The sequence below is a fragment of the Rhododendron vialii genome, chromosome 1a (assembly GCF_030253575.1).
Source record: "Rhododendron vialii isolate Sample 1 chromosome 1a, ASM3025357v1".
NCBI classification, from domain to species: domain Eukaryota; kingdom Viridiplantae; phylum Streptophyta; class Magnoliopsida; order Ericales; family Ericaceae; genus Rhododendron; species Rhododendron vialii.
In genome coordinates this window covers 2306055-2331872 of record NC_080557.1, presented here as the reverse complement: position 1 = coordinate 2331872, position 25818 = coordinate 2306055, and the positions used below count along the sequence as shown (strand labels likewise).

The 25818-nt window shown below is 38.3% G+C and overlaps 1 protein-coding gene across 1 annotated transcript; it reads left to right on the top strand.

The window, feature by feature from the left end:
* The first annotated feature begins 1197 nt into the window (after positions 1-1197).
* On the top strand, positions 1198-25332 carry LOC131325521 (protein REDUCED CHLOROPLAST COVERAGE 2). Its single transcript, XM_058357827.1, has 23 exons — positions 1198-1815; positions 2223-2284; positions 4720-4812; positions 6657-6729; positions 7982-8335; positions 10420-10484; positions 10624-10755; positions 10871-10912; positions 10994-11518; positions 12380-12537; positions 13566-14085; positions 14573-14635; positions 14718-14819; positions 15743-16063; positions 16148-16240; positions 18260-18361; positions 18457-18561; positions 19179-19312; positions 20672-20855; positions 21655-21786; positions 21873-21985; positions 22529-22610; positions 22704-25332. Exons 1-23 carry the CDS (start codon positions 1743-1745, stop codon positions 24804-24806), a joined length of 5631 nt encoding a protein of 1876 aa, XP_058213810.1. The 5' UTR covers positions 1198-1742; the 3' UTR covers positions 24807-25332.
* The last annotated feature ends 486 nt before the right edge of the window (positions 25333-25818 follow it).

Below are 25818 nucleotides of genomic sequence, written 5' to 3'. Positions count from 1 at the left end.
CTGTCATGGGTCGATGTTTGGGTCTCATTGCATGTTTTGAGCACTTGATTCACCCATAAACGCATTTAGAAGCTTGGGCTCTATTTGTATTTGTGCGTAAAATATTTTCTTGAAAAATGTTTTACTTATTTTTTGGTGTTTGATTGTACAAAAGACAGAAAAATATTTTACTTCATATGGTGGAAAATGTTTTTTTCTTGAAAAAGTGGTAAGTCATTTTCCGAATTTGGCTTAACTACTCGATTAATAATAACGTTATTTTATTAAACTCCTCTACGGTCGCAATCTCATCCACCTATGACCTAACCTTTTGTTTTCTCATCAAAGATGACAAAATTTTGTATGTAATACATACATACGTACATACATATATGATATATACATCATGTTACAACTATCAACCAAACATCAGAAAATAAAAATAAAAATTTTATTTTTTGCAAAATCATTTTACATGGGAAAACTTTTACTCCGTACATCGGAAAATATTTTACTTTGAGACAAACTGAGCCTTAAACCTAAGCATTAAACACCCAAATTTAAGTTTTTACCCGTTGAAAAGATCTAACAAAACAAATACTATCGAAGTATAGGACTAGTCGACGGGCTTGCAACTGGGCCGAACATCCGAATTATTAAACAAAAAAGAAGAAGTGTAGTTAACGGATGGCGAACAAAGAACGTGGCATAAGCTACAAGATTGAATCATGATCTGATGTAGTCCCATCGTTCAGAAAAAGCCAAAGAAAAACACTTATAATTTTCGTCCATTATCGTTTTTAAGTAGTTTTTGGGTACGGGTCAAACTTTCAAGAAAGTTAGCCTTGACAACTTTCTCATCGGCTGCTAATCACCAAACTGCATGTGTACCCATATAAACAACAAGGGGGAGAGAGAGTGTCTCTAATTACTCAGTGTTTCTGGAACACGATCATGCGGTGCTCTGGGATACTCCAACACCAGACATTCTCGCGGGGCCTACAACTTAGTGTATGAATCTCACGTAAATGTGTGGTGCTGGAATGGTCTGAAGCACCACGTGATTGTGTTCCGGTACTACTAAATAACAGAGAGAGAGAGAGAGAGAGAGAGAGAGAGAGAGAGAGGTGATCTGTTTAGAACAGAGGGGGAGAGAAATGAGAGGCCCCAAATTGCTAGCCTTAGATTGTTTTGACGTATGGTACAAAGAGAAGAGGATGGAGTTGGGTTACCTTATCCTATCCTAGATTTCTCTTCTTTTCGTCTCATCTCTAGCTACTCTCTGCTTCACTTCATCATTTAATAGCTAGGCTCAACAAAGTACTAGTCCAAGAAATCGAAGAAGAAGAAGAAGAAGAAGAAGAAGAAGAAGATCTCTCTCATTAACTACCCATATCTGCTAGTATCTCTGAGTTATAATATCTTCATCTACATCTCTCCCCTCTTAATATCTCTATGTGTATACAATATATATATACGTACACACCCACCATGTAAAAGCAGAATTCGACCCCTCTCTCTCTCTCTCTCTCTCTCTCTCGGGTGCTGTGCTTCGAATTGTTTCTTGAGAATTTGAATTGATTCTGATTTTAGAAACACCCATCACCTTCTTAGCTCTGAATCAAAGAATTTCGATGCTATTCCATCTACAAAAGCAAGGGGTAGCTTATTAGATAAGTACAATTTGTAGCATTGTTATTGTCGTCCAAATTGGATTGAAATAACGTAAATTCAGATTAGAAGAAGTTTGGGCGGCACAATTAATGGCTCCTAAGTCAGGAAAATCAAAGCCGCACAACAAAGCCAAGGGAGAGAAGAAGAAGAAGGAAGAGAAAGGTGAGTACTTGATTTTCAACATTTTGTTATTCACTTCTACTCTGTTTTCTGGTGGGTTTTTTTTTTTTTTGTTTGTTTGGTTCCCAAGAAACTGAAGGAAAATTGGAAGACATAATTTTGAATTTTTCGTTAATTCTTAAGTTCTTTAAATAGACAGGAGGGATGTATTCACTAAATTTTCAATGTTTGGATTTAAAATTTTCAATGTTTGCCAATCTGGTTTTCCTTTTAGCTCTTTAATTAAGGAGGAGAGCTGTTACCAATTCAATATAGGAGTAAGAATTTGAATTTTCTCTTTAATTATGGATTTTAGTAGCAACAACTAAACTCTCTCAGTTATTCACTGAAATATACTCTCTCTCTCTCTCTCTCTCTCTCTCTCTCTCTCTCTCTCTCTTTGGGTGCAGTTTTGCCGACAGTAATTGAAATTACAGTGGAAACCCCGGATGAATCGCAATTGACACTCAAGGTAAGTATTTTTCGGCATTTTACATTTTACCTTCCACGATAGTTTCCAATTTACCCTTTCTGTATTGCTCAAGAGTTTTAAAGATGTAATTGACGATCTTAATGGATAGAATAAAAAAACTAGGGAGACGCTTACGGTGTCTCCAAAGGGAGGGTAGACACCGAAGTATTTTCCAAAAAACTATGGTATGATTAGCAATTCAATATATATGATGTTGTTACAACAAATAAAAAATTAAAATCAGGGAGTTGATGGTTCAAAACAAACATAAGCACACCTCATTATCTCTCTTTTTTTTGTCAAACGAAAATATTATAAAGCAACTAGCGAAAATGAGTCATAAGGTAGAGTACCATAATACAATCCATCCTAGAAAAAAAAAAAAAAAACCATAACTAGGTTCTAAGGTGACCAACCCCCATGACATCCGCAAGGGCAAATTCCCTAGTCGCAAATAGAACATCACTAGTGACAATCAACTCCTCTTCTTGTTGTGAACCCAAACGGGCTAGGCAATCGGTTACCTGGTTCACTTGTCAAAAGATAAGAGAGATGGTAGCATTGGTTCTGCCCGCAATCCTCTTGGCTTCTTCTACTATATAATGATGCGCATGATCCGGAGGTGCACCTTCGTTACATAATTTCGCTGCAACACTGGAGTCGGATTCTATGTTGACATTGTACATCCCTTTCTCAAGCATGATAGAGAGGCCTTTGTAAATTGCCCAGATTTCCACCTCCAAACTGGAAGAGCAGTTAGCTTTTCCGAAATAATCCAAAATTCAACTGCCCTTGTAATCTCTAAAAGCCCCTCCAATCCCAACCTTGTTGTTGGACTCGTAGAAGCATCCATCCGTATTTAGCTTGACACCACCAGAAGAAGGGGGACCCCAAAAAATTAGACTCCCAAAAGGAGCCCCACTGGTAATTTGAGGTTGACAAGCAATCGTTGTTGTTGGACTCATAGAAGCATCCATCCGTATTTAGCTTGACACCATCAAAAGAAGGGGGACCCCAAAAAATTAGACTCCCAAAAGGAGCCCCACTGGTAATTTGAGGTTGACAAGCAATCGATATATCCTTCGCATAGTTAAGAACAGTCTTGGTGCTCACAGTAGGTGTGGAGACAATCTTTTGAAAGCATTTTAAATTACGATTTTTCCAGATTTGTCAAAGTGGAACGACAAAAACTGTGCTCCAAGACTGATTCTTATCTAAATGAGAAAAGGATATTTGGTTTTAGAATTAACTAAAATCCATTCCAGAATTGGCTTGTTCAGCCTCAACCTGCACAAGTGGGAACCACACAAAATGGACCAAATATTCTGAAATTCAGAGCAACCACAGAACAGATGGTTGAGCACATTATCTTTGAAGAACGTCAATGACACCCCATACTCCTACCAAAAGCCAAAAAGAGAGGTGAGAAACGATTTGTTGACAGTTAAGAACAAAAATATGAACAATTCCTTATATTTTAAGAATGTTGTCGACACTCCATACTCTTCAATAAGTCTAGGTACACTACACTAAACCAAAAAAAAAAACGTACTCCCTCCGTCCATTTTTTAGAGTCCAGTATTCCATTTTGGGCTATCCCTTAATAAATGTCCATTTTGTAAAGTTAGTGGCTAAAAGTTAGTAAATTTTCATTTTGCACCTAAAAGTATATTCCATTTTGAAAAGTTAGTGCGTAAAAATGTAATGATAATGTTTTCATAGAGGGTAAAGAGAGAAAGTGAAGGTAAAAGTTGATGTGAAAAGTATAATAATGATGTCTTTTGAAGAAACAATGACACCCGTTGGCATTTAAAAAATTAAGGATAACTGACATTTAAAAACTGTTACAGTATAATTTGAGGGCCTAATGATTAAAGTTATAAATACGGAAATTCTAACTTCACACTCAAATATATATCCAATTACACACCTACACTCACAATAGGGGTGGGTTCCACACATATTGGGTGTGAAGCATATGCGGGCTCCATCCTTATTGTGAGTGTGGGTCTGTAATTGAGTGTGTATTTGGGTATAGAGGTAGTATGATTGTTATAAATATGAGGGAGTGTTAATGGGATTGAGAAATCTTACAGTGTAACGCCCTGCAAAGCACCCTGTAAGGCGCATATGGACTATCGATTTTGACGATAAATGATTGAGATATAATTTTTAATTATAACCGATAATAATAATTTATTATCAATTATAATTGATTTTTGATCTGAGCCATTAATTAATGAAATTAACGGCTGTGACGACGCTACAGCTGCACCACATCCGTGTTAATGACATTTTTCAAACATGAGGGGTAGTCCGTTGCGTCCGTATAACTACCCAGTACCCGGAAAATTTTTCAGTACCCACGCCCTAAAAAGGGGGAAGTATTTGGTATATCGCATAATTTACAGTCTATGTTGTGCCGTTGGCTGCAGGGTATATCAACGGACAGGATTTTGGATGTGAGGAAGTTATTAGCGGTACATGTGGAAACATGCCACGTGACAAACTTCTCATTATCCCACGAGGTATGGTTTCTAACATCTCATCACAACTGTATACTAGTATTTTCCAATCATAAGTGTTATAATTTGGATTAATTTACGTGTACCTCCACTAACTTGTAGAGGGCCAATTCCACCGTCAGTTAGCAGAAGGGACCAACTGTAGACGGAACAAAATTCCGTCTGAATTGGTTTCAGTAGAGTTTATAGTATCTAACAGATTTCGAACATAAGATATAGAAGGAAGTACACCCATAGTCTCGGAGTTTGAGCCGAGTTCAGCTTTAAAGTATTCCGTTTCGACTTGTTAGATTGCTCAAGCTTGAATAGAGCCTGAATATTCGAGCTTGGGCTTGATTAGTTTTTAAACTTCAAGTCTATTTAAGTATTAAATGAGTCTCTCTGGTCGAGTAGAGTTCACACATACAAATCGAGTTGGCCTACACAAGCTAAGTTGCAGTTAATTCGAGCTTGGCGACGGCTTAGGTACTAAATGAGCCAAAACTTCTATTTGTGCTCAACTCGTTTATTGAACCATTCGAGTTGAGCTGAAATACTTAATTTTAAACAAGTCGAGTCTCGAGTTGATCGTGACAAACCTGTTTGCAGTCCTACCTTGGGTAATCATTATTGTATGGTTTATTGCGTTGTACTTTCCATCTTCCTAGGTACGCGGCAGTGGGCCCCCTCCAGAAAGGCCGCAATCTTGTTTAGATTGTCCTAGGCGTAGCCGCGTAAGATTTGTGGGCCATTTTTCTCTTTATGGAAGTAGTACAGACCCCTCCAATAGGAACTTTTAGGATTTTTAAATTTTTTTGTCTTTATTTATTTATTTATTTATATATATTTTTTTGCGTTTTTTCGTTCTATCTCTCATTTTTTTTACTTTTTCGATTCGTGAAGAAAACCAAAAAATGTAAAAAAAAAGAAGAAAAAATGTTAATGAAATGGGGTTTAACCGACTTTAACACACATCCGATTAGAGACACAAATGTGGTCCTATGATTAGACAGGTGCATGTGCTGTGAAAAGGTCCACTTCGGATCTCATAATTTGATTTGAATTGCATTTTTTATTTTTTTGAATTCGTCTGAGTAAATGATTTACAAATTTTTTTTTATGTAAACTAGAAAACGGCGGCCGAATCATTTAAGTTCGTTTGTTCTTGATAACCGAATGTCCGGATCATCAGCTCAAGTGTATCTCGACTAATTTTAAAATCTTGAAGTTAACGATCGGACAAATCTTTCAGTGACCCCAAAATTTGGAATAATTATCTAGGTGTGCTACTCTTTGCAATTTATTCGAACTGATTGGAAAATGATTTATATACTTTGAAAATGTGATAGGGACATGCCCAAGAAAGCACATGTAGCCACATACCATAGCTTTCGGTCAGTGTTTGGTTTTCATATTTTCATTTTAGCATGCTTCGTCTTTAGTCTCTAGTCAAGTTAATGTCACAAATCATTGTCAACGAAAGACAAGTACGATTTGGAGGATGCATGAAAGGATTGCAACGAACCGAGCAGCTTGCGAGCAGCTCAAGGTTCGGCTCATTAAGAGCTTGACTTGTTATTAAGGAGCCGAGCTCGAGCGTACCTTTAGGCTTGTGTAGTAAACGAGCCGAGTTCAACACTCTAAAATTCGGCCCGACAAGAAAAGGCTTGACTCATTTGTATGCGCCGCACAACTCATAGACTAGACGGTTGGATTCCTTCCTTTTAATCCTTTGTAGTATTTGAGGAGCACTTTGACCCAGTTCGTTTTGAGTTTTATATATGGTGGTGAATGAAAAACCGTAACGACCTAAACGGCTAACGACATCCGTTTTCCTAAGTGTTTTTTCATCGAATCATTTGTGATAGGTGCGAGGACAAAGGCTGAAAGATTCGGTGGAGATTGTGTCCCTCAAACCATGTCACCTTACCATGATCGAAGGTAATGTTACTTCGCTCTGGCGGTAAATAAAAATGAAGCCCGATTTTGTAAGAACGAAAGGGTATTTCAAAGAGATCAAAGTCTTCTTGATGCACCTTCAGGTAAATTAGAAAATTATTAACATTTTTTTTGCTCGGCTAGAAAATTATTAACATTACATACTTTTTGATGCACCTTTTACATATTTCTTGTTACACTTTTCACATAAATGATTGCACTTCAAAAAAATTAACTCCGAGGCCCAATTGACTGTTTTATCATTTCCATGATAAAATATATTTTTCCCATATCGTATACGTGGACGGTTAGAAGGGATTAGCATGTTAACAACTAAGGATGGAATCAGGGGAGTTTAGTGGCGGTGGCCACCACGACAAGAATTTTACAAATTGCGATTATTATATGTAAAAAAATTAGCCCCAACATATATATAGTCTCGCCACTGGTAGATTTTTTTCTTTATTTTTTGTTATATAGTAGTCCTAAATCTTCTTCTTCTTCTTTTTTTTTTTCCCCAAGAAATGAGACCCAAAAAAGTATTCCAAAACTAAAATCAATGGGCTAAAGTGAAATAATATAAAGGATGAGGTATAATTAAGGAAAAAAAAAACACTCCACACTTTAAGCCTAAAACAATTTTACCTAAAAAATTGAAGTTAGTCTTTTTTTGTACTCCTTGTGCAAATGACAAATATCATTTACTATAGTTTTTGTTTTGTTATGTTGTTTTAATTTTTTTTTGTAGAGTCGATGACTATTAATATTGTAATTAATCCTTTTATTTTAGTATATATTTCGCCACTGCTAGGATAAAATCTTGGTTCCGTCCTTGTTAACAACTAAAAGACATTCGTCGTGTCTTTATAAACTCGAACTCCAGACCTTCCCTTTGTCAATCAATGGTATAACTAGATGGGCTAAGAGCCTATACTAGTGGTGGTGATTTGTGAGGAATATATATTTTTTTAGATAATCAAGAGGAATATTCAACTACTACTGTATCATAGAGTTGGAGAGTTGTACCGTGCTTTGGCAATAGTCAAAATTGTAGTTGCCAATTTGGAAAGGGAAACGATTTTCACACTTCTCTTTTAAAATCCTCACTCTTTATTTTATCTTTTTGTCAAAAAAATACATATATTTTCAACGATAAAATCCAGAAAAAAGATTATGAATATCAAAAGGGAAGAGCGAAAATCACCCCCTTGGCGAATTATCAGAAACTCAAGGGGCGTATTTGAAAATTGAACAGAGGACTATACGGAAGAACTGGCCGTTGGACACGTCAGACGACTCCTGGACATCGTGGCGTGCACCACCTCCTTTGGACCGTCCAAGACAACCGGTCGAGCGAGCCCAAAAGAATCCGGTCCGAACGAGAACGAGGGCGGTCCGGAAAGCGCGGGCTTTGAATCCAATCCGAAAACCGCGAAAGACGGTGGGGCACACAGAGGAGCGCCGAATGGGCCCAAGTCGCCGAGGCCGGACGGCGGAGGAAGAGACGCGGCGGAGAAAGGCGACGCGGCGGGAGTTCTTTGCCCGCCGCCGAGGCTCGGGCAGTTCTACGATTTCTTCTCGTTCTCTCACCTTACTCCGCCAATTCAATGTGAGTTTTTTGTTTTTGTTTTTGGTTATGTTTTATTTCCAGATATTAATTTTCTTTCAAAAGATTTCGGTCTTTTCCTTTTCCTTTCAATTTGTGAATGCCATGTTAAAAGTTTTTGTTATCCGCTGAAGTCAGTATTGTTATGTTAGAATAGTTAACATCTTGGGGGATGAATTGAACTTCCGACCTCTTTCTTGTAGTGCTTAAGTGCAGCCCAATAGTTAACATCTTGGGGGAGGAATTGAACTTCTGACCTCTTTCTTGTAGTGCTTAAGTGCAGCCCTGACGCTATTGGGCCAAAGGCCTCTGGCGCCATGTTAGATATATTTTTTTTTCTATCGGCCAAAGTAAGTATTATTAGAATAGTTAGATTAAAATCTTTGGGGAGGAATTGAACTCCCGACGTCTTTTCTCCTAGCACTTAAGTGCACCCCTGATGCCTCGATACCGTTAGGCCAAAGGTCTCTCAATGCCATGTTAAATGTTGTTTGGATGATGACCAAATGGAAGAACCTTGAAGTGTAAAATGCTACTTGGTTAGTGATGAAAATGGTTTTCAGGTAGCTGTAACTTTTCAACTCAACTGAGCAGTGTGGCCTACTGTTCCAATTGAGTCAATTCAGAATGGATGTGTAATGATATCGAGAAATGAAATGAAGGGGAAATTCTACCTGTTATAAGACTAGTTATATCATACGGTGTGTTGGGTTATTAAGAAACAACTACGATGAATGCAACTGAAATAAGAATCTTGAGATGCATGTGTGGCAAGAGTTTGTGAGATAAAACTAGAAATGAAAAACTTTTGCGGAATGGTTGAAGTAGGAATTAGGATAATAGAAGATAAGAGTAAGATGAAAAAGAAAGAAAGATTAAGATGGCTTAGATATGTCTATAGTACAGTGGCTGATGCGGTGGTTGGGAGGAGCGATATGTATACCGAAGAGGGTAACTCTAAGAGGTAGAGCGATATGTATAATGAAAAGGGTAACACTAAGAGTTAGAGCAAATTGACTTTAGAGGTTGTAATTCGATGTCTAGGTCTTTGGATATCCTGGAACACGATGCTCCCGACAGAGGTCAAGGGAGAAAACAGTTTTTGATGCCAACCCCACTTAATTGTGACTTAAAGCTCGGTTTGATTTGGTTTGGTTTATCTTATAAAATAGAACGAAGTTCCTTGTTTCTCAGCAACCAAACAGCGCACAAGAGTTTTATCATCTTGTGTTTGGCCCTTGGGATGTCTGAAAAATCTTGATATTTGGCAGACTTTTAGCTAAGTTGTTCAGGCTATTTTAGGTTGTTTGTTCGGGTTAAAGTAAAGTAGGCAAAGACGAGAGCTTTTTGGCCGTCCCAAACACAGCCTTAATATACGTATTCTTTTGCAAAAATTTGCAGAACAATAGGTTGTTTTCTTTGAACCGGATGTAACAATGCTTTCCTGAAAAGAAAGCATATAGAAGAAAACAGGTGGACCACGGCTCATGAAACTTACAGTTCAACTTGTATTTTCCCAATACTGGGTATATTTGCCCAACGTAAAATTTGACCTTACTCTCTCTTTTGTTGCTTTTGTTATGGGTAAGTGTATTAATTACATCGGTAAATGATCCATGATTTCTCGTTTTGATATATATATATATATATATATATATATATATATATATATATATATTTATTTGGTATGTGTGAGATTTTTCCGTTTTGCTTTCCGTTTTCAGATGGTTCAGGTTTTGTTCTCATCATCTTCTTGCCATTCATTAAGTTTCATGAAAGTTGATTGAAAGTTCTATATTAGGCATGGTTGCTCTGGATGCTTTTGGTGATGTTGTTTTCCAAATTACAGAAGTTGATTCCTTTTAAGGTTGCCTTATTATCTGCAACTTCCCCCAAGTCTGTTCCTCTGACAGGACTTTTGTATAGTTCATCATCCTTTCAAAGTAAAATGCGCTTCTGTTATTGTGGTATTTTCTCAAAGGAGTGGACGTCTTTCTTGTAAATGCAAACTGCTTGTTTCTCTCTTCACTCTTGCATTGTTGTTGGATTCAAAAGTCTAAATTTTAACTGCATTTTTGGTTCTGCAGACATTAGGAGATCTACTCGTCCATTTCTTGAGGAAAAAACAAAAGACGAGTTCTTTCAAATTGATGTGAGGGTCCTAACTTAATGTTTTTTATTTTCTTGCTATTAAAATTTCAAGTTAAACTGGTACCTGTATAAAATCTGCGGTGACAATGTTTCAGTAATAATTGCACTGTTTTGCGATTGACGTACAATTATATCTGCAGGTCAGGGTTTGCAGTGGGAAGCCAACGACAATTGTTGCTTCACGTAAAGGGTTTTATCCTGCTGGAAAACCCACTCTTTTGGGTCACTCTTTGGTTGGTTTGCTGCAACAGATCAGCCGAATTTTTGATGCTGTTAGTTAACTCATTGTCTTCTACTGTTGTTTACACTTAGTTTATCGTGGATCTCTTCAGCTTGATGTTGATCGTCAATTGTCAATTCATCATTGTTTAAGTTGTTTTACTGCAGGCTTACAAAGCTCTCATGAAAGCTTACACTGACCACAATAAGGTAATTGTACAACAAATCTTCAGATTCTTCGCAAAATAAGATTTATAAAACTGAGGGTACAGTTTTATTCTTTTGTTTCAGTTTGGGAACCTTCCTTACGGTTTTCGAGCAAACACATGGGTTGTCCCTCCAATTGTAGCTGACAGCCCATGTACATTTCCCCCACTTCCTGTGGAAGACGAAAACTGGGAAGGAAGTGGGGGTGGGCAAGGACGAGATGGTAAACATGATTACAGGCAGTGGGCAAAGGAGTTTGCGATCCTAGCAACAATGCCTTGTAAAACCCCAGAAGAAAGGCAAATCCGCGATAGGAAGGCCTTTGTACTTCACAGTTTATTTGTCGACGTTTCAGTCTTTAAAGCTGTTGCAGCCATCAGACATCTAATTGACAACAGCCACAACTCACCTAAAGATTCGGCTGATTCAATTTCACATGACGAACGAATTGGAGATTTACATATTAGGGTGGCAAAAGATGTGCCTGATGCGAGCACAAAGTTGGATGGTAAGAATGACGGAAGTCGGGTTCTTGGAATGTCACAAGAGGAGCTTGCTAAGAGAAACTTGCTCAAAGGGATAACTGCAGATGAGAGTGCAACTGTTCAGGTCAGTAGATTGTTCACATCCTATTTTTCTCCATTTAATGGACTTAAAGTTGTCTCAAAATGAGTTTGGGTTGTCTTGTCATACTTATTTGATTTTTATCGGTGGGAACTCTTTATTAGCATTTTGGTCAAACTTTTTACTTACTCAGATTTGTTTCAAGGAGAGGAATCTGAAAAATAAGGACCCATGGTTCAAATTGGACATAAGTTTGATTAAGGACAATAATTAGACTAAAAGTTAGAATTGTCTTGGTTTTTTTAAGGGGAGTGCTAATGCCAAAACTGTTTTTGGCACAAACAAAACAGTTTTGGCATTAGCAATACCCTTCTTTAATATAGCGATCTTTATTGATAGTAGATCCATGATTTTTACTTTCCGACTTCCTTTGAGACAATCAGAAAACTAAAGCTTTTTGACCAAAACCTGAACACAGTTCAACAAACAAATAACTCGTTAGGCCAAACTTAGACAATGCTGGTGATGTTAGTATACTAACATATTAAATGATTATGTGACAAGCTGGGTTTGTGTGATATCTATTTCCCAACTTGAGGGGGAGTGTTGGAATACTAGTATATTAGTATACTAGTATATTGTGTTTAGTCCCACATTGCTTAATTACATTGTGTAACGAACTATCTCTTTATATAAATAAATGATTATGTGTGAGGGTTAATTCAACACCCTACATACTTTTCCTCTCCAAACAACAAACTCCTTAGATGAATTGAAGTTCTATTTTCCAATGAAAATACTGTTACAATAGGCTAATAGTCATTCGCTAACTAATTGAGTTGAATATCAATATCCTATTACTGATGAGGACGAAACATAAATCCTTCCAATTATTCTTGTTTGCAGGATACCTCCACTCTTGGTGTGGTAGTTGTAAGACACTGTGGCTACACTGCTGTTGTGAAAGTTGTGGCTGAGGTAAATTGGGAGGGCAGGGCTGTCCCTCAAGATATTGAAATCGAGGACCAACCTGAAGGAGGTGCGAATGCGTTGAATGTAAACAGGTCAGTGCAATAAGGTTGGAGTTATTAGTGATGAGTTCTTTATGGCACTAAAATAGAGTGGTGACCTATCACCTGATTTTTTCATTTGATCCCATTCGTATGGATGTAAATCCTGAATTAAGCCCGTCTGCCGTTCTAGTAATGCAGTCACTTTGGATGCATATTGATCAGTATATAAACTTAGTGACTTAGTGTTGATATTACCAAGTATTTTATGATAAGCTTCACTACTAGTGAGTTTGTAGTAATTGTGAGGTAGAACAAAGAGAAAAATGATGAAGAATACTAGCGATCAACTATGTTACATGGACTCGGGTGCGAGTATCGGGTGCGGGTTCAAGTCTAAGCGTTGGACCTTCCTAAACTTAAATCTTAGGATACATGGATATGTGTCCTCAACTTGGGTACGGGTACGGAAACACGTCTTGAACTCTTGTTTGTATTATATATTGCATAATTTTCTCAGATTACGTACCATAAACTATGTTTACAAATGTATTTAAACAAGAAAGGGTTAAGAAAATTATGTTTTTGCTATTTCCCTATTTCTTGTCTACGTGAAATACTCGAAATATTGCTTTTCTAGCTAATTTGATATTCCTTTTCTGTAAGTATCTTAACAAGTAGAGGATCCAAGTGTCCAAAATGATACGGGTGTCGGACACATCGACACGGGTGCTTGAGCCAAAATGAAGGATCCATGTAACATAGGCGATCAATATCTCAATATTCCAAATTTCCAATAAAGTCTGAGAAATACTATTCGATATGGGGAAACACTAGTGATGAATATCTCAATATTCCACATTAAAATCTGAGACAACCTATTAGATATGGCCAATGTATGATCAATACGAACTACCATAACCTGAAAAGGAAAATAAGAAAAAAAAGCCAAACAAATCCAAACTTCTTAAATAAAGCGAAAAAATTACAGCTCTTCTATATTCATCGGTTTACTGCCAAGCATAGTCCAAATTCTACGTCCCATTCACAGAACATTGTTCGCGTTGCTGATTACTTTTCAGCTTGAGAATGCTACTGCACAAGCCATCCACACCTCAATCATCTACTGGAGTTCAAAAATTACAGAGTGCAGATTTTGAAGATTTAAGTCCTGCCAGATCATTGGTTAGGAGAGTGCTAGGTGACAGTTTGCTTAAGCTACAGGCTGAAACCAGTAAACACACAAGATCTATCAGATGGGAGCTGGGAGCATGTTGGGTGCAGCACTTGCAAAGTCAGGCTTCTGGGAAACCCGATCCTAAGAAAACTGAAGAAGTGAAGGTTGAGCCAGCTGTGAAGGGTCTTGGAAAGCAAGGTGGATTGCTAAAGGAAATCAAGAGGAAAACAGAAGACAAAAACAGCAAAATTAAGCAGGGAAAAGAAGTTGCTGTGAACGGCCTTGGCATGGATAAAAAATTGGATGCCGCTGATCAAAGGGATGTAGAAAAACAAGACGAGGCAATACAAATGATATGGAAAAAGCTACTACCTGAAGCAGCATATTTGCGCCTTAAAGAATCAGAAACTGGCCTTCATCTTAAGGTTTACTTGCGGCTATTACATTGTGTTGTGTTTTCTTTCAAATATTGCTATGCTGTCTTTACAAGTCAAGTAACTACTCCCTCTGTTCCTTTTTGTTGGTCTCTTCTGTGGAATCCAACTTTTTAAGGAAACAAAATGATTGCTTTCTAAAAGTTTCCCTTTTTGAAGCGCCCTCGAGTTTGAAATCCATGCAAAAGTGATTCTCTAGTTTTTGATATTTGAAGCTGTCACATCAAGGCAAAAGAGAAGGGCAAATGGGAATGATACCAAGTTTTTCCATTGACATTTCAATTTAGACAAATATTATGGGATCCCCCGAGATGGAAAGATGGACTAACATTACAGAATTGAGGGAGTAAATCAGTTCTGAAATAGATGATCTTGGACAATTGAATGCCGCAGAGTCAGATCTTATAGAAAGTGAATCTCCCCTAGCTTGATCAATCACTTGCCTTCTTGATACATTTTGTCTTCTACATGTTTGCAGTCGCCTGATGAGTTGATTGAGATGTCACATAAGTATTATACAGATACTGCAATCCCGAAACTGGTAAGTTCCTAGTAAATTGGTACTTCTGTTATCCCCATGATCTTTTGAGGCTATCTGATTATTGCAACTTTGACTCTTTTAGGTGGCAGATTTTGGTTCACTTGAACTTTCACCAGTTGACGGAAGGACATTGACTGATTTTATGCATACCAGGGGTTTGCGTATGTGTTCCTTGGGCCTTGTGGTAATTTTGCTTTATTTGCTTTAGTGCTGTCTCACGAGAGAGAGAGAGAGAGAGAGAGAGAGAGAGAGAGAGAGAGAGAGAGAGAGAGAGAGAGAGAGAGAGAGATTACCAATGGAGTTTTTTGTTCTTGATCCATGTTATGTATTCTTGATCCATGTTATGTAGACTCTTTCATGTATATAACGTATTCGTGATCACACACTCAACACTTCAGTAACAAATGAGACATAATTTCAGGCTTGCAGCTATTAAGTATGCCTTGCAATTAATTTTGTGTCATAAATAAGCATTACATTGCCATTTTGTGCATGAAATATCATGTTATCTTGTGTGCACCTTTTTATGCAAACAAAGAGAGAAAGAAAGCATTAAATGTTTGAGAAATGCGAGATCTAGTAACTTCCTTGTGTCCTTGAACAAACACTGTCAGAAAGAGAGTTCTTTCCAAGAACTTGCCAGTTGTGGATTCATTTTTTTGAGATTTGGGGTTTCTCCTTTTCAGATACTCGTAGATCTAGGGGGTGTTTGTCCAGTAAAAGTTGATTCTTCAAAGCAGAATGTAGAAGTACCCAAATGGCAGCTTCTCAAAATCAACTTTTTTAACTCGACCCAGAAGCTGAAGCTGACGTTGTGACAAAGTTGGCATAGCTTCATACGTAGAGAAAAAAGCTATGCCTCAAAAACTTTGATGAAACCCCCCTAGAGCTAGATTTCCTACATACAAAACGAGTCTTGATTGATTTGCCGTTTCTCTCAATTTACCCTCTTCCTTTAACATTGATTTTTTTTTTTCGTATCCCTAACTAAGAATCGATACAACTCTCGCTTATCTTAGTCACCAACAAAAGGCCTACAAACTCAACTTGGATGTTCACTTGGCACTTTAAACATTATTTTTCTTATTTTCCTCCTTATCATGCTAGGTTGAACTTGCGGACAAGCTCCCTCACGTGCAATCACTATGTTTGCATGAGATGGTTGTTCGAGCCTACAAACATATATTGCATGCTGTTGTAGCAGCAGTAACCAATGTTGCTGACCTGGCTGGATCAGTAGCATCATGTTTAAACACTTTGCTGGGAAAACCCTCCGCAGAAAACCTTGACGCAGACATCACTAATGACGATAACTTGAAATGGAGGTGGGTGGAAACCTTCCTTCTGAAGAGGTTTGGATGGCATTGGAAATCTGAAATCGAACAGGATCTCAGAAAGTTTTCAATTCTTCGTGGGCTTTGCTACAAGGTATGATTATTTTCTGTAGAGGCATTGGAGATCTTACTTAAGACTTTGGTTTGTATCCAGTAATATGAAGTTGTCTTTCGATAGGTTGGACTTGAGCTTCTCCCCAGAGATTATGATATGGATTCCGCAACCCCTTTCAAAAAGTCAGACATTATAAGCATGGTTCCGGTATACAAGGTATAATACATACATTGTTGTATTATACGAGTTATTGGAGGGAAATCCATGGACAATATACTAGTTTGTATTTGTGTGCATAGAGAACTATGCTGTTTTAAAAAGTAATTATATAACTGAATTTGATGATTTTATATACAAATCATTCAATAAAAATCAATACAACTAGTCAATTTCTTGTTTTTTCTTTATAGAGTGGTGCAAAGGACATCGTTTTATGCATTCTGCAAATGCAACTAGAAGAACCAGAACTACACTGTAGTGAATTGTACTGAATCATACTGAACCGCCTGAATTGTAGTGAATGAGAGTGAATCACAAATCGGATCACCACATTCCCATAGTTTCTGCTTCAACTGCAAAATTAAAATCGGATTTGAAGAAACTCTTGCCGAATCATACAATCAAGTCGTGAATCGCAGTCTCTTGATGACCATGGATACACACATAATGCACTTCAGAAATCAGTGGTTGAATGTTTATTAGGATCTTCCAGTTTGGTCGACAAAATTTAATATTTTCTACAGCACGGTCCACGAATACACACATAATGCTCTTCATAAGTTATTGGTTGGACGTTTATTAGGATCTTTCAGTTCCAAACCAAACCGAACCAAACTGAGCCTTACGTCCCAATCACTTGGGGTTGGCTACATGAATCCGTTTCTTCCATTGAGCTCTATCAAGGGCCACTTATTCACACAAACCCATTATACTCATATCTTTGCGCACAACAACATCGAATTTCAATTTAGGTTTATCCCTCCCCGTAGCATTGCTACCTAGAGCTATCCTATCCGCTCTCTTAACTACTGCATTTCTGGTCAACGGTAGACATGCCCAAATCACCTTAGCTTATTTTCCCTCAACTTCTCCTCTATAGGTGCTACACCTACCATCTCACGAACTCACGAACTGTTTCATTTCTAATCCTGTCTCGTCTAGTCTTACCACACATCTGCCTCAACATTCTCATTTTCGCTACACTCATCTTGCTCACATGTTGTTTCTTAATTGGCCAACATTCTGTCCCATAAAGCATCGCTGGTCTTATGGCAGTTCCATAGAATTTTCCCTTTGATTTTGTGGGTACCCTCTTGTCACATAGTACACCAGTAGTGCTTCTCCAATTGAGCCACCCCATTTTGATCCTATGGGTCACATCATCAACAATCTCTCCATCTCTACTAATAATTGAGCCTAAATACCTAAAATGATCACTTTTTGGTATCTCCTGGTCTTGGATCATCACTCTTTCTTCATGCGCACTACTGATACCACTAAACTTGCACACCATATACTCAGTTTTACTCCTTATCCGAAAACCTTTTGGCTCTAATGCTTGCCTCCAAATTTCTAGTTTCGTATTAACACCTCTAGCGGTTTCATCTGCGAGGACAATGCCATCTGCAGACATCATACACCATGGAATATCCTCTTGTCTAGTCAATTCATCCATAACCAAGGCAAAGAGGTATGGGCTCAGGGCTGACCCTTGATGCAATCCTACGGTGATTGGAAATCCACTTGTTTCCCCTACTGGTGATCTAATGGTAGTGACAGCACCTTCATACATGTCTCTAATCACCTCGATATAGCCTTTGGTCACTCATTTTCTCTTCAGAACCCACCATATGATGTGTCTAGGCACCCTATCATAAGCCTTCCTAAGTCTATGAAAACCATATGGAGATCCTTCTTCTTTGCTCTGTGTTTTTCCACCAATCTCCTTAATAGGTAGATAGCTTCCATGGTTGATCTTCCAGGCATGAACCCAAATTGTTTCTTTGACACCGTAGTCACCATCCTCAAGCGATGCTCAATAACTCTTTCCCACAACTTCATCGTATGACTCATCAATTTAATACCTCTATAGTTGTTGCATCTTTGAATATCCCCTTTATTCTTATAGATACGTACTAAGGTGCTCCTTCTTCACTCGTCGGACATCTTCCTAGTCATAATAATCTTTATTAGGATCTTTCAGTTAGGTTGACAAAATTTGAATATGTTCTACAGCACGTTGCGTGCTCATCTGCGGATGGGCGTACACTGTTGGAATCATCCAAAACTTCACTGGACAAAGGCAAACTGGAGGATGCTGTTAATTACGGCACTAAGGTATAAAAATCTCATTCTTTTGGTGTTACATGACAGTTCTCTTGTAAATTCATCAATTATGTGGACCAACCAACAGTCTATGTTAAATGTTGAAGGCACTCTCAAAGCTTGTGTCAGTCTGTGGCCCTTATCATCGAATGACAGCAGGGGCATATAGTCTTTTGGCCGTAGTGCTCTACCATACTGGGGATTTTAATCAGGTATGCATATAACTCGTATATTTGTTTGCATACATCACAGTACTAGTGATATGCTGCTATTATTTTGATTTCCTGTATAAAAACTGAAGTGCGTTGAGTTCTAGTTTCTGTATGCTAATCATATCAAATAGTATCAACAGGTAGTGGAACCAAAAAAGCTATAGAAAGCTATGACCTCATTTGATTGTCTTCTTACTTTTGAGCATGTTCATAAATCGTAATGGTTTCACATCCATCGACGTAGGAAAGGTGATACAAATTCACCATAATGATAGCAAAGGTGTCGGAGAAAAAAGCAAACAAGTATATAAAATTTTGTGTAACAGTTTAGTGGTAGAGCCTCATCGGTTATCATAGTATGCCTGCGTAATTGGCTTTATGCATGGCAATATGCAAAAGACAACGTGTGCAAAAGTGTATAGTATGATATAAAGAATGGAACAAGGCCCGTTCAAGGACGAAAACCTCAAATTTTTGAACATCAATGAACCAGCATTTCTTTTTGAGTAAACCTCATTTTCTCTTTGTAGGTAGGAACTAACGAATATGTTGAATGGTATAGATATGTCAGGTGCCAATTGACTTGTGATTGATAACGACTCCTTTAATTTGAGTAGGCTACCACCTATCAGCAAAAAGCTTTGGATATCAATGAGAGAGAACTTGGACTCGATCATCCAGATACAATGAAGAGTTATGGTGACCTAGCTGTTTTTTACTATCGGCTCCAGCACACAGAACTGGCCTTGAAGTATGTCATATGAACAGTCCACAAAATATATGCTTTTATCTTACTTATTTGGAATAGAACCTGAACTCGTGTTGTTGCCATTCTGATTTATTTGGCACTATTCTCAAAATCTTACAATTAGGTTTTGCTGGATAATGAAGGCCATGTCAAGGGTTCTCTTTTTCTGTGGTAGTTGAAATAGCATGATCAGTTTAACTCGTTAAATTCCATTGATTCATGGTCATGGGGGATAGGAAGTCATTTTACTAACTGCTCTCGGAAGATGCTATTCTGCATTTTGTCTTTCTTTTTCCCTTTGACGATAAGATTATTATGTCCTGATCGTAGTGCTCTCTAGCCTAATCTTTTATGTTTCATGTGGTTCAACTATGCACACTTATGACCGAATTTTTCTACTGGATAGGGTTGGCTAATACGTGAACTTTAAAGCCTTCCGTATATTTTTCACTAGAACCCGTGGTCTCTTGGGCAGCATGGTGATACAGGGCTTCTAATCCCCGTGTTCAATGCTAATAGAGTTATAAGTACATTTACCTATCTCTGTGATTTAGATATCTTTTTCTCTCCTCGGTGGACTGTATCATTTTCTTATGTTACCAAATAAATATCTCAGACTTACAACATTACGATTAGTTGCCTAACCCAACATTCTAGAAATTCCAACTCCAGACCTTCGTTAGCTAAGTAGAAAATCATGTGTTTCAGATTTGACCATGATACACATATGGACCAAATTTGTGGAAGAATCGTCCATCCTTAAGGCTTCTATATAAATGTCAGAGAACCAAATTAACCTGCCTTAGAAAAAGGAGGAATTACTTTACCTAATGGACTCAGATACACTAGTAGGGTGTAAGTGGGCATTCTTAGGACTTGATGTACTGCTGATTGAAATGTCTCATTTCCTCTGTTTGATGGAATATAGGCTTACCTAATGAGTTGTATAGCATTCAGTGCACCATGTCATGACTTCAATCATTTGGATTATTTCATGGAGGTGCATGCAGTGTCTTGGGAACTTTCTGGTTGTTTTAGATTAGTTTCCGCTCTTATTATATTGAACAAGCAAAATAGTTTGTTGTTCTAATTGTTGAGTGTCTTGAGATCTAGACCACACCACCTGCATATACCATTGTCCATTGCTGGCACGTATGTTTTCAAATACAATCCTGAACTTCAATTAACTGACTAGATATTAATACCACCAATGTGCTAGTGTGTTAAATTTTTTGCATGGTTCTTCCATACCCTGTAGTTGCAAGTACACTGAGAAGATTTCTTATTACTGGTGTTCAATGGTATCAAGATGACACTCATCCAAATAACATTCAAATCTTATGTTTTTGTTTGCTGTGCTAGGTATGTAAATCGTGCATTGTATCTTTTGCATCTTACATGCGGACCTTCTCATCCAAATACTGCTGCCACATATATTAATGTAGCAATGATGGAAGAAGGTTTGGGAAATGTTCATGTTGCCCTTAGATACCTCCATGAGGCTCTGAAGTGTAACAAAAGGCTACTCGGAGCTGATCATATCCAAGTACTGACTCTCTCTCTCTCCCAACCACAACCCCCCCCCACAATGAGGTTCTGTATATATAAGTATGCAATTACTTACATCTCCGGTAGATTCTGCAGAGCAAATGTTGGCCAATTATGAGTTTCTGTAAATTTGCCTTGCATTGCTTATGCATACAATATGAAAATCGGATATGGCTTCTAATGGCCAAAAAAAAGATTTGGCTTCTAAATTTTGGAGGTTAACTTTGTTTGCCGAGAGATGTTCATCACCTTTATTTAAACTTTTTAGTGCGAGTTTATAGTTTACCTCTAACTGATAAAAAGTCATAAATCATTATTGAACTCAATGATTATGAGTTTATATGCTTTGTTATTTGACGAGGAGGCATTCATCATGACCTAATTAAGTTTATTATTCTCTCCTAAGTTACATTAACAAATAGTATTTTCTCCAACATACATATGCTTTTGAGGTATTGGACAACAAAGGTAGACAACCAAGATTATGAGTAATACCTGGCAGTAGGTTTGAATAGTCTGAAGGTACTATGGAACTGTAATTTGGGTAAAGGATGATTAAGCTAGATGCCAAATCCAAATATGAGTTCAGATGGCTCACTGATTTAGATCACATTGTCCTGTCTAATGTAACAGAGGCCTTAATTTTGAATTGAGAAGACATCACCTAAAACTATAACTGGCAGATGGCTATGCTTCTTCAATGATGACCATTTGTCCTGTGGATGTCTAAGGTGTTAGTATTAAGATGTATGCTTTCGCCTAGTTAAATCATTAATCCCTGTATCTGGCTTATTCAGACTGCTGCCAGCTATCATGCTATTGCCATTGCTCTATCGTTAATGGAGGCCTACTCCTTGAGCGTTCAGCATGAACAAACCACACTACAGATTCTGCAGGCAAAACTCGGATCAGATGATCTACGCACGCAGGTTGCAGAAAGCTTCACATTTGGAAAATAGGTTTCATCCATTATATGTGATTATTCTTTCCTCAAATTGATCTGTGATTTCTATAGGATGCGGCTGCATGGCTCGAATACTTTGAGTCGAAGGCTCTGGAGCAGCAAGAGGCTGCACGCAATGGTACTCCAAAGCCAGATGCTTCTATCTCCAGCAAAGGTCATTTGAGGTAATGGTTCTTCTTCTTCCTTCTCTGCTATGATTTCAAATCTTGCTATATGATGGATTCCAAGTGAAGTGCAATGTGTTGATTACCATGTCAATAATTTCTATAGTTTATGGTCAATAGATTGGTTTTGTTTGTTTGTCTGGATTAAAGTGTCGGTTTTGGACTATAAACTAAGGGGCCACATAATCTGTAACTTTTGCAGTCAGGATTAAGCACCTATCTGACATGAATCCCCAAAACATGGGATATTTAACATCATGAAGGATGTGGTATTATTAAGATTGTATCCCTTCTCTATTAGTCCATTCAAACGGACATGCTTGCTAGATTGTGCACGTGTCCAGTTCTGGAATTATGTGATACTTCTTGCTAAATGTTCATGCACTGAAAGTTGTTTCGAAAAGAACCTCCACCATAAACTATCCTTCCCAGTGGCCTCATGTGGATGATCAGATATCACACCAGCATTTATGCAGTGGACAGTTTGATATATTTCTATCTGTCACTGAGTAAATTACATGAGTTTTTTCTTTCTTGCATCAGTGTGTCGGACCTATTGGATTATATAGCTCCAGATGCAGATGTGAAAGCAAGAGAAGCGCAAAAGAAGCAAGCTCGTGCAAAGGTGATTGTCCCAATTGTTTTGCTGTTTTCTGCATTAATACTTTCGCCCACCACTTATCCTTGCTGATTAAAATTATTGACTTCAATTCTACAGCTTAAAGGCAAACCAGGTCAAATCTGGGAAACAATCACAGATGGATATCAGAAGGAAGAAATATTATCACCTGATAATCTTGTTTCAGAAAACTCTAGTGATAAAGAGAACAAATCTGGAACTGAGAACAAATCTGAACCTCCGTTCGCAGAATCTAAAGATGTGAAACTTGATTTAATCCTAGTGGATCGGATGGCAAAGAACCAAAATGATGACATTGTCCAAGATGAAGTGGCTGATGAAGGATGGCAAGAAGCTTTTCCAAAAGGTCGCTCGACTACAAATCGCAAGTCTTCTAGTTCAATGAGACCCAGCTTGGCGAAATTGAGTACCAACTTCATGAACGTTTCCCAGTCCACAAAATACCGTGGGAAACAGAATAATTTAACTTCTCCAAAGATGCTGTCAAATGACTCCACTTCTCCTGTTCAGAAGAAGTTTGTTAAAAGTGCAAGCTTCAGTCCAAAGTTAATCGCACCAGCTACTGGGACTGAAAAATCTGTTGACATGAAGTCAGCCCCATCTAGTCCAGCTTCAACTGATCAAGCTGTGAAGTCTGCTCCATTAGTAAGTTCAATCAGCATTCAGGCGGCTGGAAAACTTTTCTCCTACAAAGAAGTTGCTTTGGCTCCTCCTGGTACTATTGTGAAGGCAGTTGCGGAGCATTTGCCTAAGGAAAATTCCAATGTGGGACCCATTTCTCAAGGGAGCAAAGAGATGGTTGTGCCAGAAGCAATTCAGGCTGCGGAAAAAGACAAAGTTGAGAAACCCATTGAAGAGAAACTTCCTCTGGATTCTGATGAGGAAAAGAAATGTCCTGTCAGTGCAGAGGAAGAAACAAAAGTTGAGGGTGCTGTGCCAACAGAAGCCTCAGAAGGGTTGAAGTGTCCAGCCATTGAAGACAGAGTTGAAGAGGTAAAGGACGTGGTTGTAAAAGGCGAAGAAGTAGAATCTGAAGTGGTGGTTGCTGTTTTGGGAGTTGAGGATTCTAGTTCTTCCCGTGATTCAAACATTACTTGTTCCAAAAGTGAAGAGTTGGTAACAGTTGAAGTTTTAACTGGAAGCGAAACTTCTTTACCAGAAAAAGATGGCTCCGTTAGAAAACATAACATATCCGAAAAAGATGAAACTTTGCACAATCAACTGATAGAAAATGGAAATGTTATTCCCTTGGTAACTGAAGCAGAAAACCAAGAGTGCACAAGTTCCAGTCCCTTGGCATCTGAAGCGGAAAAGCAACACGAGGCAGAAACAGGAAAAGATGCAAGCAAAAAATTATCCGCGGCTGCACCTCCCTACAACCCATCCACAATTCCAGTGTTTGGATCAGTTCCAATGGTGGGCTTCAGTGATCATGTGGGGATATTGCCCCCACCTGTGAATATTCCTCCAATGGTTGCAGTAAATCCTGTTCGTAGATCACCCCATCATTCAGCTACAGCTAGGGTTCCGTTTGGTCCTCGGCTCTCTGGCGGATATAATAGATCGGGAAATCGGGTCTCACGTAGCAAGCACAATGGGGAGGGGACCCCTTTCAGCCCTCCAAGAATAATGAACCCACATGCTGCTGAATTTGTACCTGGCCACCCATGGGTTCCTAATGGCCTCTACCCAGTCTCTCCGAATGGTTACTTAGCTTCCTCAAATGGTATTCCAGTGTCCCCAAACGGGTATCCCTTATCCCCAAACGCTACTCCAGGGTCACCAAATGGGTTTCAACCATCCTCGAATGGTGTTCCAATGACACAAAATGGGTTTCCAGTCTCTCCAGTCAGTCCAGTAGAATCTCCGACGGTTTTAACTGTTGAAATTAGGGATGAAAATGAAACCCAAGTTGTAGCAGAGGATAATACCGAAAAATCTCCGGTCGATGTTGGAAATTCAAATGAGTCAATTGAAGAGAAAGCCTCTGAAGTTCAATGTCCAGACAATGAAGAATGTAGGCCCGAAACTGAAGAAAACCCTGGAGATCCGGATGTGGTGGTTGGAGATGTGGTTGAGGAAAATGGAAGTAGTGACAAATTAGAAGTCGAGAAAAAGCCAAACAAGTGCTGGGGAGATTACAGTGACAGTGAAGCTGAGGTTGTTGAGGTTACAAGCTGAACTAAGATTTTGATGCTCCAAAAGTTTTTGATTGAAATGGACATAGCCCAGTGGCATTTGACTCCTAGAGAGGCGAAAGCAACAATTGGAATTCTGTGCAACAGTTAGTGAGTTATATTAACTCCTCTTCTTTCAGAGCCTATTGTGACAACAGTGGTTAATCCTTGTGATCATGCAAGGTGAGCAGTTGATGCAGTTTGCGGACATGATTTATGTTTGTAACAGAAAGGAATGTGAGAACATAACTGAGAATCTTTTAGAACGGGTGGCTGAAGTGGTGGTGCATGGAAGATATCTACATGCATCTCTGCTTGAGTTTTGTTGGTTGTCAAGTGCAACGAGAACCCCGAGGTATTTGTACTATTCAAGCAGTACTTTTGAACGATGATTCTGCATGAAAACGAGAATTTCTTTTCCGAGGTAGTTTGTCTTTTCTATATTTGAAGCAAAATGTTGGTGTAATAATGTTGATTGTACAATTTCTGTACATTTCGAATAATCTAATAAGCATACTGGTTGAACAGAACGGATGAAAACCTCTTGTGGCTAATTAGATAAATTTGTACTCTTTTCTGCATGGGTTTTGACGGTTATTAACTGAACCGAAAAAACGCTTGAGGTACTTGCATGCCCCCTGTCAAATGGATATTCCAAAGTTGCAGGAGTTGAGTAAGCAGCTCTCGGAGTTGATTGATGCTGGCTTTATGAGGTCTGGTGCCTTATGGTGCCATTTCCCAAGTGACAGGAGAACTAACTACGCCACTAGTAGTGCCTAATGCATTTTTGATGATGATGATAATGCGCTAAATTTTGAAGTTCTTTTGCCAGGAAATTTGTTTTTTGTTTGCTTGAAGAAAAATGTTGATGCATTGTGTTAGATTTTTCAATTTTTTTTTATTGGGGAACTTTGCATTCATTTTGTCTCTTTGTTTTGGCTTTTAGATTCATTTACTGACGTCCTACGAATCCTGCTGAACTGGATGTGTAGGGTTTGAATTCCTTTGAATGTGTG